This window comes from Piliocolobus tephrosceles, chromosome 2 (assembly GCF_002776525.5).
Source record: "Piliocolobus tephrosceles isolate RC106 chromosome 2, ASM277652v3, whole genome shotgun sequence".
Taxonomy (NCBI): domain Eukaryota; kingdom Metazoa; phylum Chordata; class Mammalia; order Primates; family Cercopithecidae; genus Piliocolobus; species Piliocolobus tephrosceles.
The window spans coordinates 30,481,525-30,494,117 of record NC_045435.1 but is presented as its reverse complement, the minus strand read 5'-3'; the positions used below and the strand labels follow the sequence as shown (position 1 = coordinate 30,494,117).

General features: G+C 39.7%; 1 protein-coding gene and 1 long non-coding RNA gene across 17 annotated transcripts in view; one reads left to right on the top strand and one right to left on the bottom strand.

Moving 5' to 3' along the window:
- Nucleotides 1–12,593, top strand: part of ZBTB20 (zinc finger and BTB domain containing 20) — an 821,902-nt gene that overhangs the window by 772,689 nt on the left and 36,620 nt on the right. For 11 of the 16 annotated variants that reach the window (XM_026456669.1, XM_031935144.1, XM_031935142.1 and 8 more), the window contains 2 exons: nt 3,205–3,368; nt 3,741–3,928. In XM_026456669.1, coding sequence (XP_026312454.1) covers nt 3,358–3,368; nt 3,741–3,928 — 199 coding nt within the window. In that variant the 5' untranslated portion in view covers nt 3,205–3,357. The remainder of the gene's footprint in view (nt 1–3,204; nt 3,369–3,740; nt 3,929–12,593) is intronic. The other 5 variants (XM_023213691.1, XM_023213701.1, XM_023213711.2 and 2 more) reach the window with 1 other exon arrangement.
- LOC111543689 overlaps nt 1–12,593 on the bottom strand; it is a 37,543-nt gene that overhangs the window by 5,212 nt on the left and 19,738 nt on the right. Inside the window, exon 7 of the long non-coding RNA XR_002731936.1 lies at nt 8,313–8,355. This is a non-coding gene — a long non-coding RNA (uncharacterized LOC111543689). The remainder of the gene's footprint in view (nt 1–8,312; nt 8,356–12,593) is intronic.

Here is a 12,593-nt window from a genome sequence, read left to right as displayed (position 1 = left end):
AGAGAGAGAGAGAGAGAGAGAGAGAGAGAGAGAGAGAGAGAGAGAGAACGAGAACTGAAAAAGAGAGACTGAGAGGCCAGAGTCTGGCAAATCAACCTTTGGCATGGTGACCAGGAGGAAGGTTCTGGTGGGGAGTTTGCCTCTCTGAAATCCGCTGGAGTCAGCCAGTGTGCTGCTGCCCTCTAAAGGCTCCAGGGAATAGTGCATCGCCACAGAGGCTTGAAAAGACTTGCCCTCAGATGTGCCATGTTTATAATTCTTTTTACAGAGCCTCAAAATGTATTTTCAACTAATTATGACAGGACTTATTCTTTCCTCCTTAATAAACTATGAACTGCAAAAATGGGGTCAGTTCACAGCACCTGTGCATGTCTAGGCATAAACGAGTGCTGTGTTTTAGGGTTTCTCAGCTCCAGAAAAAGGAGTCCAAAGAACCATTAGAAAGGGTGAGATAGGACATGAATTGCTTCTGAGGATGGTGAGCAGTTCTCTGTTATCTGGACAGTTGGGAAACAGCCCAGTGGTATAAGGGTAAGTAAAGTGATATAAGATAAATAAGGGGATAAGCCAAAAAGGTTGAGTTTTTAACCTTTCCTGTTTATAGAGGTAGCTCCAATGCCTCTGTGCTATGAATATTCTCCCAAAGTGATCATTGAGGCAACAGGAGGATGTGATACAAGATGTCAGTCAGGAAGCAAGAGCGAATCTAGGGAAGGAAACAAGGGCATTGATATGAAGAACAATATAATTTTTGCAGTGTTAAAAATAAAAGAGTAATATATTGGTGGTTTTGCTATGTCTTTATGTTTGAAAGAAATCTTTCTTAATTTTCTGAAGTACACATCTGAAAGTATCCTAGGCCCTATATACGAATATCAAAAAAAAAATTTTTTTCTGCTAGGTGACATATGTCATTACTGTTTTGTCACTATATTTAAATGAATCGTGAGGGCCAGCCTAGCCTTACTGAGCAAAATAGTCCTGCTCTTATTAAATGCCCCTCATAGACTTAAAGCAAAAGCAGCCAGTCAGGTAGTTTTGCTACCTTGCTGCATGAAAAGTAGGAAACTTCGTTGGGATTCAGACTATGACTGTTCTTAAAATACACTTTAATTTCAGCTTCCTTTCATTCTGTCCACAATCAATTATTGAATGACAGCTTTGTCTAAGCTACACTGCCTAATAGTATAGAAAAGGCAGTAAACTCTGGGAGGGAAGGAACCAGGCCTGTTTTATTATTCTTTAGCCCATGTTGACACATCATGGGGACATCATAAATATTTGTAAAATGAATATGTAAATGAATGAATGACAGGAGAGAAGGAAGAAGAAAAGAATAAATGAACATAAGGAATACAAAAATAACTAAGACATTTCCTTACCTTCAGAGAGCTTACAGTCTCACAAGAGGGATATGCACATAAATAGCCATGATTGAAATAAAATTGAGTGAGTGAAATAAGATTAAGGAAAAAAAAAAGAGCATAGGCATTTCAGAGAAAGACCTAGGGAGGAATTCAGTGTGGGGAATGAAGTCCTATCTGGCAGAGAGAAATCAAGACACTTATAAGATGAAGACACCATTTAATAAGTATGAAGGATAATAAGTATGATTTCAACAGGGCAGCGATGAAATACGGGATATTCAAAGCAAGAGAAAACTTGAGCAAAAATGTAGACCCCAGAATGTAGACTCCCAGGACGTTCTGGAGGATATTCAAGAAATCTGAGGGTCCAGTATGGCCAATATATAGGACACATGAGAAAAGTTAGAGGAGATATGGAACCAACCTTGAATGTCAGGCTAATGTAGTCATCTTAGATTTAGTGAACGCAAAGAAACAGGACTAGAGGAGTGAAGGAGGATGCAGAGCCAGTTAGTAAACAATCGGCTAGATAAATAGCAGTAAGGTGATTGCATTGAAATTGGAATGGAAACACAGATGTGAAAAAAAAATATGAAGGAAGCAGAACTATAAGAACTTATTGATGAATTGACTTTAAGGCAGAGGAAGGTGTATAGTGATGCTGAGGTTTCCAACCTGGTGGTAGACAACAGTGATAGAGATACGGACCTCAGAGAAAGCATCGGTTATAGTAAAGGAGTTGGGCTTTAGCAACTTCGATCTTGGCTACATCTTTAAACTGAAAACCAGAATACCAGCTCCTTCAGGGTCCATGTAGACACTCAAGATTTGGGGGTTACTTCCATAGTCACCATTCAAAAAACAATTGATAAGGTCTTATAATTTGTTGCTTCTCTTCTGTTGGCTTCCTCCATACTGAAAAAGATGTCTGAAAGCCTCTCCTCTATTCTAATCTTTATCATGCCATCTCTGCCTCCTGCCCTCTGAAGAAACAGATTTTATTTCACAACCTGTTGGACTGAAAACACAGCATACTAATCATAACACCATATTCTGCGAGGGCAGATTTAACTACCCAGCACAACAAATTTAAATAGAAAATATTCTGCATAACAAGTCCATTACCATGCTCATAGAAACAAGGGAAACATGGAAACAAATCTACTTACAACAAATTCTGTACCACACATAGTCTTCTACAAATAAAAGAAATGCTTTTTCTGGTCACTGTCCACATAATGATAGAAAAAGACACAAATCCAAGGGAATTGGAGAAATGTTCAGAAACTATTAATAATAATCCAGTTTGGCTGTGGTCTAGGGTAGGAGTAGTATAAGTTAAGTATTTGTTAGTTTCATATCAGTTGCATTGTCCTGGGGAGAGGAGACCTGAGCTGACTGATAGCTATGCTGTTTTACTTCCTATTCCTGACTCCATGTAACAATTAGTAACAATTACTTTCTCACCCTTGTCTTCCTCCTGTCCCAAACACACAGTCATACCCTAAACTCCAGGACGATGCACCAAATCAAAAACCTTAGACGTAGGATGAATAAAGAGTTGGAGTAGAAAAATCTCTGCATGACACCTTCTGTCTTCAGCTACTAGAATCTAAGCTCTTCTTTTCACTTTTCACTTGCTACTCTAACAGAAACCTCCCATCACTACCCCCTCATCTGTACAGGCTGCAAATTTAAATTGTGATTTGAAATTTATTTAAGATAAAATCTAAGTAAGAGCAAGAAAGTTGAATGTTCCATAATGTATTCCATGAGTAGAAATTTAAAGTTGGAAGGAACCTTTAAGGCCTTCTAATCCAAGCCCTTTATTTTACAGATGAGGAAACTGAAGCCCAGAGAGGTGAAGTGAGGTGCCCAAGGCCACACAGCAAGTTAGAGGCACAGCTAGTACCATAGCTCAAGTCTCCTGACTCCCAGTCCAGTGCTCCTCCCATTACTCCACGAGTCCTGTCTCTAAGCTTCCTGACAAATGCTAGAACGGTAAAACTTCCACTAGTATTTTTCCAGACCATGTTAAAACTCCTAAGGGGGGAAGAGGGATGCTTTCTTGGATAATGTCAGCCATACGTAGCTCAAGCTGTCTAAAGTTCTGGGACAGGGTCTTTTTATGCAGCCAACAGAGTCCAAATGTGGTGCTGTTTGCTTGGCCCATATGCTTTCATGTGTTCCCAGTTAGGCCATTACTGGAGGGAAAAAAAACAAGAATCAGCTTGTTTTAAAACAAGGGACATACTGGACTCCCTCCCATCCCCCTTTAGAAAAAAAAAATCAAGTTATCTTTAACAGATTCTAAAAATGCCTTTTCCCAAATATGCAGTCAGTTCCTTCAAAGGGCCCTTTGTTTATTTTCAGGAAGAAACCCAAGACAGCTGAAAACCAGAAGGCATCTGAGGAGAATGAGATTACTCAGCCGGGTGGATCCAGCGCCAAGCCGGGCCTTCCCTGCCTGAACTTTGAAGCTGTTTTGTCTCCAGACCCAGCCATCCTCCACTCAACACATTCACTGACAAACTCTCACGCTCACACCGGGTCATCTGATTGTGAGTACACCACTAAGGTGATGGTGTCTTCGCAGTGCGGAGTAGTGCTTCTCCCCTGGGTTCTGGCTTTTTTACTTTCAGAGCAAGCCGTTTGCGTTTGGTCTTCTCAGGCAGCCAAAAGTAACGTGCCACCATTTTCATTCAGCCAACATCTCTATGTTTTCAAAGCTAGAGTATATTTAAAAGCCAGGTGACATGCCATTTGGCCTTAACAGGCTAATTAATTACATAAACCACGTTCTTTTCGTAGCACTAACTTAGAAAAAGAAGTTTTGTGGCTGGTATTCATTTATTCTTGATCTGGATAATGGCACTTCCATAATTACTAAATTGAACAACCAAACATGGACCTCAGAAGGCCAGTTAGACACAAGGAAACATCCATTTTGAAATTACATAACACAAGTCAGATTTGCATTAGTTATTGGAGTCTCATGTAGCTTGGCTGAATTTCTGTCTTTCCAGTTTTTAATTTATTTTGAAGTGGTTAAAGGATAGCATAAATTTACAGAAGAAAAGAGAATGGCTTCCAAGAATTCAGAAGCCACCCAGACTTCACACAGCCAATGAGAATCCAGGTTAAAAATATTTTTTAATTAAAAAAACTGCCTAAGGGCTAAATTTGGAAATGGGCAGCTTAATGAGATCGTCGCTATTGAAATCACTTCTTTGCTGTTTATTTTTGCCATCTTCCCACTAATCTGGGAGTCACTTCTTCTAGTTCTATTTTAAGCAAGTTGATAAATCACGTTTAGGAGATTTTTTTCTTTTTCTGAAATGTAACCCAATACTTCAGAGAAAAAGAAACATGTGTGTTGACAATGGAAAGGAATGAAATAACTCTGGAGTCAAATCCAAAAGAATATTCCTTTTAGTCTTAAGATGCCCAACAACTCTTCTGAACTGATCTCCATAAAGGATGTCTGGTAACATGCAAGTAACTGGCATATTCTTCTTTAAAATGAGTAACATAAGACCCACAGAGTTTTATTTCAAAAATAAAATTTTGTCCACAAAGACAAAAATTATTAGGAAATGAGATTCTAAATCTTCTATTGTTGTTCTTCTGACAGAACAAATGTAACATTCTGCAAAGAAGGCAAGAGACAGATTGGTCCAGGAGATTCCATTCTCCACTTGCTTCATCATGATAATCTCTAAAGAGAGGGAAATGACCTGGGGGCAGTGTTGGGGTGAAGAGAGCTTGTTCTACTTAAGGTTGGGCTAAGACCATATTCTAACTGTCACTAAAAAATGAAAAGGGAAGTAACATGAGCCAAATCTCTGTGGCCTATGTGATTTGAACAGTCGAAGTTGCGGCTTCTGTAGAGAAACCAGGGGGCAGAAGCAGGGACTGTGTCCTGAGGACCGTCCTAATCGTCACATCCTTGGACCTTCTTGCCTGGCAATCTCCAGCGTAATAGTAATGACAGAAAGAATTGGAAAGTACCATGGCACAGTGCCCAATAGGCATGTGCACACTGTCCCTTCCCACCAGGAAAATCGCCTGTTCCTGTGGTGAAGGGCCTGGAGTTTTTCCACGCAAGTCTTCATTACCTGGCTTTCTGCCGCACCTTATGGGTGTGGATTACATAGAATTGCCTTAGCCCAGAAGTCTTCTGTTGCAGCAAAAATGAATGTTTTGCTGAATAGAAAAAGCACTGGGCTTCACTCACTGTGCTTTATCATAAGCATCCTCTGGCCAGGCCTTAGCATTGGCATGAAGTAAGTTTAAGGAACAGCACGAGTGTGGTGTCACCATACATCTACTTGGTGGCCCTGGGGAAGCCAATGGATGTGAGCTCAGTTGGAAGAACAAACCAGGAGGAGAAACCTGATCTCCAGCTGTTTTTAGACAGTTTGATTTTGCCATTAAGATGTGTAAGTCTTCTCTGTTCCAACCTGTTGTTTAAATCGATTATACTTTTCTCCAAATATATTTGGATTGTAGTTTGTCCTGATTTGAGCCTACACTTAGAAGAAAATTGTTTTTAGGAAAGATTCACAGAAATCTGTCCATTTGGAGATTGCTTGAGAGAAGACAGGAAAAAGGTTTATTTTAAGCTGTTAAAATTTTTGGATGCTCTTCTTGCATTCAAGAGGATTTTTTTTTTTTTTTTTTTTTTTTACTTTCAAATGTCATTCTTACCATAGATTAATTTAAAAGCCTAATTTCTTTAAGGTAAAATATTCAGTTCCTATTTAGAACTAACAGATTTGGGGCATTTAAAAATAGTGCCCTTGACTTGTTAGTCTCTTTAACTTCAGAAACATTCCACCAGTGTGTAGTGTTCCAAGCTTTCACAAATGCCTGAATTTTTATAGCACCTTTTTATTTGTCATGTGTTTAGCAAAATTATTCTTAGTCATGTTTTAATGCCCATTTCCTGTCAGTATGATCCTTCCCAATTTACAGATGAGAAAACTGAGAAAATTGACACCCAGGTAGATGAAAGACTCGCTTGTGGTTAACTCATTTGGGTACCGAGGGGTGTTTATGGATTTACTCTCATTGTGAGAGCATTTCTTATTGGAATTCTCTGTTCTGAGCCCAAAGATGGCATTCCTGGCTCTGAACAGGCATCTTGAAAATGTGCAACTACTCATATTGGTGACTGGATTGTAAAACATGATGGATAAAGCATCCCCACAAAAGAAAAGTCAGCTCTGCATATGAACTGACATGGTTGGGTAATCCACCATCTTTTTTGCATATGAAGGACACGGGCTGTGTTTTCCAGCAAAGATGACAAGTCTGACCCCCTAAATTCTCAGTTGGCTATTTCACTTCCTGAGCCTCTTCAAATTTGGCAAAAGATCCCAGTAGTATTCAAAACAAGAAGAAATATAGTTGAGATATGCTTTCTGTTTTGAGATGATGAGGTTAATATTGCTGCTAAAATGTATGTTGCTTTGCAGTGCACCTACTAACACAATTTCCTTTTAACGGTATTCCCCCATTACCCCCTAGCTTATCATCTCTTTACCATTGCTAAAAATCTAATGGTAAGCAAATTCACATGGTGATAATGGAAGGCATTAAGATGAGTTATGGAATCTGAAGGGTAAAAAACACCCTAGGTGTTTGATAGAGCAGTTCCCCACTGAACAGGCTGAGTATGAGCTGAGCCAAGTGCTCCCTTTAAATGCTTAAGCAGAACTAAACCAAGTCAGTAAAGCAGACGAAGCTCTCCATATGAAAAACCTTTCTTGACAGCTATCAAGCTGTAGCACATCACAGTCATATACATGTGATAGACGCGACCAGAACTTTTACTTGCATATTTCTTCCATTTTGTTTTCCCCCAAATAAGGATCCCATTGAAAGAAGTGATTTTCCTCCCTGTGGCCGTCCTCCCTACTTCTGCTGTAGATCCACCTATTCTGATGTCTTTCTTTTGTTGCAAGCTGATATCCGTGGTGACTCACCTTCCCATGTTTTACACCGGCCTCATCAGACTATCTCATTTTTTGTGTCCTTGCCAAGATGCACTTACGCTTGAACAGTTTTTATTTATTTTTCATTGAACCTTTACACATTTCCAAACTGTTGTGTGGGTGGGTTTAACTTTAGCTCTGTAGCATCACTCTGCTGGGGCTGGCCACTCACAGAGGCCAGTGGGCTCTTCCTTTTCCAACTCTTGCCATCCGCCTTCCTTGGCCTCCCCCTCCCAACCATTTGCTTCACCCACCCGAGTCTCTGTGATTAAAAATTTTGGTACATTTGGCTCATTTTGAACTTTTAAGCAATTTTTTAGAGAACAAAACAGAGGGTTTTTATGGCAAACTCCATTAATGCCACATTAAGGCTGACATTTTAATTACCCCAAAGTCAGGAAATGCAAAGTTCAGGTTCCCACAGCAACAGAAACTGTCCCCTTGAGTGCTGGCATCACAGCAGATTCTTTCATTCCCTGATTACACAACACTGGGTGTGGGGACATTGTTTTTATCCACGTATGTGGAAAGGAGCACAGCTTTTATCCTTTGATTTTTTCCTGTAACTACAGTTGAGGATATGGGTCTTTAGCTTCCCTCCCAAAACCATCTATACGTATTATCCTGAAACGGAAGACTATTATAGCTCTACATGTGCACACGGACAGAATTAAAGTTGCTGTGGGAACATTAGCTCTGATTTCCGGACTTCCGTGCCAGTCACATTTAAACCATAATGTTGTAATTTTTGGCATGTAATAAATGTGCATTTCATGTACACAGACAGAAAGAAGCATAAAATGTATTTTAAAGAGCAATTAATTACTAACTTTGTGATTAAAAAACATTTGGTGCATGTTCCTTCCCATTTAGCATCAGCTGCTGGTCTTAGCCAGGCCTAATAGATGACATACTGTGTCTCATCCTGTAACTCAGATGTACTTACTGTATGTTCCCGTTCTTCCAGATAATTAATTCCCTTAGTAAAGCTGTAGGGGAAAAACAAAATGGAAGGAATATGCGAGCATGTAAATAGGGTAAGGGATATTTTGAAGGAAATTATTCATTTCTGCGAATAAACCTTTTATTCCCTGATAACGAGCCAGAAATCTGCTAAGTGGGTGTAGACAAAGGTTTCTGGCCACCTTACAGCATCTGGTTCGAGGCCATAAGAACAACTTGAAAGCAGATTTCCTCTTGAATTCCAGGCATGCCCACTGGGGGAGTGATTTTACTCTGTAAAAACTTATAGGCATAAGGCTTAAAAAGTTGTTTTACTGTATAACAACTTTTTAGTCTATGCTGTATTCAAACTGGAAAGTAAAAGTTATAGGAAATCAGGTAAGATGAGGACTTTGCTAAAGAACCTCTGACTTAAAGAGTAATTTTGCTTCTTCCTTTACATTTAAATCTGGTTTACCCATTTGTGTTAGAGAAGAAAGTGTTTCAAAATAACTGTTTGAACGGGTTTGTGAGTGAAAGGAGTTAGTAGCAATACTCTATGGTGCCGTGTTTAAAAATGCAAATGCTTGAGTATATATTTGAAACCAAATGAGATTAAAAAAACTTCTCTGAACGGATGTATAGCTTAAACTCTAGGTAAGGCTTTAAGGGAGACATGCTCAATGAAGAACCTCTTGCTATCTGTTCATTCTGTCTCCTGCTGTGTATTTCTTTTTGTTCAGTTTGGTTGCATATGATATTTAACCTTTTAGAAACATACTTCAGTTTTACAGGGCTCTGATTTGCTTTTCCTTGGGCTGTCTCTATGTGTGAATGTATGTCTGTATGAGTGAAAACTGCTCAAGCAAGTTTGAAGGTCTCTGGCAAATTTGACTGCATGTTCAGAAAGTTTCCAATCGGAAAGCTGATTCAGTGTAAAACCTTCCAAAAACTTCCTGAGGCACCTGTTCACATGAAAAGATTGGATTTCTGTTGGAGGTGCTCAGAAGGCAGTGTTTATAACTGAAGATCTCTGTTTGGTGTGCCAAAAAATGAAAAACATTTTGGCCCCAGAAAACCTCCATAAATGTTCAAAATGTATAATCAAACAAAAGCTTCATTTGGATTCAAATGCATGTATCTCAGCAGATGTGTCTAAACTAACTGGAATCCCACAGGAGCAGCTGAACTGGATTTTGGTATGTCTTGATAACTGAAAGAGTTATTCTTAGACTTTGGAAGGACAAAAATGGTCCATCTGTGAAGAACCGTAATAGAGACATGGCAAAAAACAGCATCCTCTGAAAGAGTTTATTTATGGAATTTAGGACAAGTTGGACAATCCTGAAAACATTTTAGGGTCACACTAATTTGCAGAGAAAATATAGCCAAAATGGAATGGAATGACAACCATAGACAGTCACTATCCAATGGCTTGTTATTAATTTTCTAATAAATTCCGTATCAGTTAAGCAGTGATAGAGCATCTTTGGTATAACTAAATGCTCTCATTGCCCCCAGAGTGTTCTGCATTCTGCTTTATTCTATGTCCTGTAAGGAATTATAGATTTATCTTTTCATTTAAACTGTTTTTCTGCCATTTCATTGCCAAGTAATCTGTTAAATGTGGATTTCATGTCATCAAAGATAGTCTTTCCCTTTTTAAAAAGTCACCTTTCTGCCTCTTAGTTCGTTGATATATAATCTCTTCGGAATGTTTTCGTTACCTTTTATACCCTTTATTTAGAGATTTTAGTGCTTAGTTCAGCACTTACACATTGGAAGGCCAGTTCGTTTTTTTTATTTGCTCTAATTTCCCAGAGTTTCCACTTTGTATATTTGGGGACACACTTATTTTTAAAAAGCACAGGTCTTGAAACTTTGTATCTAAATCTACCTTTATCTTTAAAATGTGCCCTCTTTTTACAAAACTTGTTATTTCCCTACAATACCAATTCAATTGGATTTCTCCCATAGTCACTTAATGCAGTAATTTCTGGTAGTCATTCATTCATTCCTTTAGTCATTAATTCAGTCATTGATCAAACGTTATCAGATCCTCCTTCTGCACCAAGTCCTCAGCTAAGATTAGGGATGACGATAGGAATAAAGACCCCATCCCCACACTTTGGAACATAACGGGGTAAATACAAATGCAGAATTAAAGTGTTCCAGTATGCACAAAATGTTACAGAGCCCCCGAGGAAAGAGCCTGTTGCAGTGGAAAGAGCTCCACACCAGAAATGACATTAAACTGGATCATAAAAGAGTGGGCATTTGTAAAGTAGAAGGCAGAAGTAATGGCATTCCAGGCAGAAGGAACAGAAAGAAGCAAAACCATAGAGGCACAAAGAGAGCGCAGAGTTTTCAGAAAACAGAACAGTTCAGTTATAACACTGAGGCCTTCTTATTCTTTGCCTCATATTAATCATGGGAAAATTTGTTTTTGGGTAACATTGTCTGTTGTTATAATTCAGCTCAGCTAAATCCTATGTCCATTTTAGAGACATTTGCTTTCCAAATATATAATAAAGCAAGACACCTACTTATTTTCTAATAGGCAAAAGCACCCTTCCTTCCACATAGCCAGTCAAAGTAAGAAAGTATTCCGAGGGGGCCGGGTGTTGTGGCTCACACCTGTAATCCCTGCACTTTGGGAGACAAGGTGGTCAGATCATGAGGTCGAGAGATCGAGACCATCCTGACCAAATGGTGAAACCCTGTCTCTACTAAAAATAGAAAAATTAGCTTGGTGTGGTGGCACATGCCTCTAGTCCCAGCTACTTGGGAGGCTAATGTAGAACTGCTTGAACCCGGGAGGTGGAGGTTGCAGTTAGCTGAGATCGCATCACTGCACTCTAGCCTGGTGACAGAGCAAGACTCCGTCTCAAGAAAAAAAAAAAAGGATTCTGAAGGTCCTAATGATGATTTTGATCAGTAAATCACAAAATAAATTTTCTTTTTCTTTTTCTTTTTTGTTTAAGCAGGGTCTGGCTCTGTTGCCCAGGCTGGAGTACAGTGGTGCAATCTCAGCTCACTGCCACTTCTGCCTCCCGGGCTCAAGCAATCCTCCCACCCAGCCTCCTGAGTAGCTGGGAACACAGATGTGTGCCACCACATCCAGCTCATATCCAGCTAGTTTTTTGGGGTTTGTTTGTTTGTTTGTTTTGTAGAGATGAGGTTTTATCATGTTGCCCAGGTGGCTCTCGAATCCTGAGCTCAAGCGATCCATCTGCCTCGGCCTGCCAAAGTGCTGGGATTACAGGCATGAGCCACCACACCTGGCTCAGAATAACTAATTATTGAGAGAAGTTCATTCATGGAGCCAGAGTTACCTACAGGTGTCATGCTGGAACTGTGTCATCGACTTGTGGCCCCTCCAGACTCTTAACAGTCTGTCCTCTTATGAAATCCTCCCAGGTCCCTTGGCAAGTCTGGTCTCAATGCCCATTGGCTTAAGTGACACTGTGTCATATTGCTCTCCCGAACAGTGCATAGATATCATTGTCTACATGTAATTGTTAGGGCCCATTGCTGATTTTCAGGGTTCCGTTCTTCATCTTGCCATCTCATCCCATGCAGCAATACATCTTTAATTCTTATCTACAGCTGCTAGTGACAGTTTCGTGTGTGCCTCCTCTGCTCGTGGCAAATTTCATTATATAAAATTAGTGCTTCTCCATATCTGTGAAGACTTCTCACATCCTTAGTTACAATAAAAGAGGCCACATGCACTACTGCCCTTAGAGTTGGAATATTTAAGATTGACTGAGAGCAGGCGTGAGGATTCTTTAAGGACTTCTTGCTTTAAGGAAATTTCAAGTCGGATCTTTCCACCAGTCACCTCACACTAGGTACCATAATCACGTACCTTATTACTTCATCAGCAGAATTTTTTTTTTTTATGGGGGGCAGTTTCTTTTTTGCTTGTCTTCTGCCTCTGAATCATTTGTTCTCACTGAGGAATGTATACCAGTTGTAACTTTTTATCAGCGCTGCAAGATTAAAGGTTACCTGGTCTGTACCCACTATTGTACACATGAGAAAACTGAGGCCCAAATAATGCAGGTGTCATAACAAAAGTTTCCCAACATAATGAGTGACAGAGTCAGAAACAGAATCCTGCTCTTTCTCCCACCATTTATGCTGCCTGTTACTAAGTCTGCTTCTGGAAAAACTTATGTTTTCTGAACAGAAGAGAGTCAGCACTGTTCATCCATCAATATAGTGGATGCTTTCAATGTGGAGGACCACAGGCTAAGTATTGTGCAGGATGCAGTTTTAT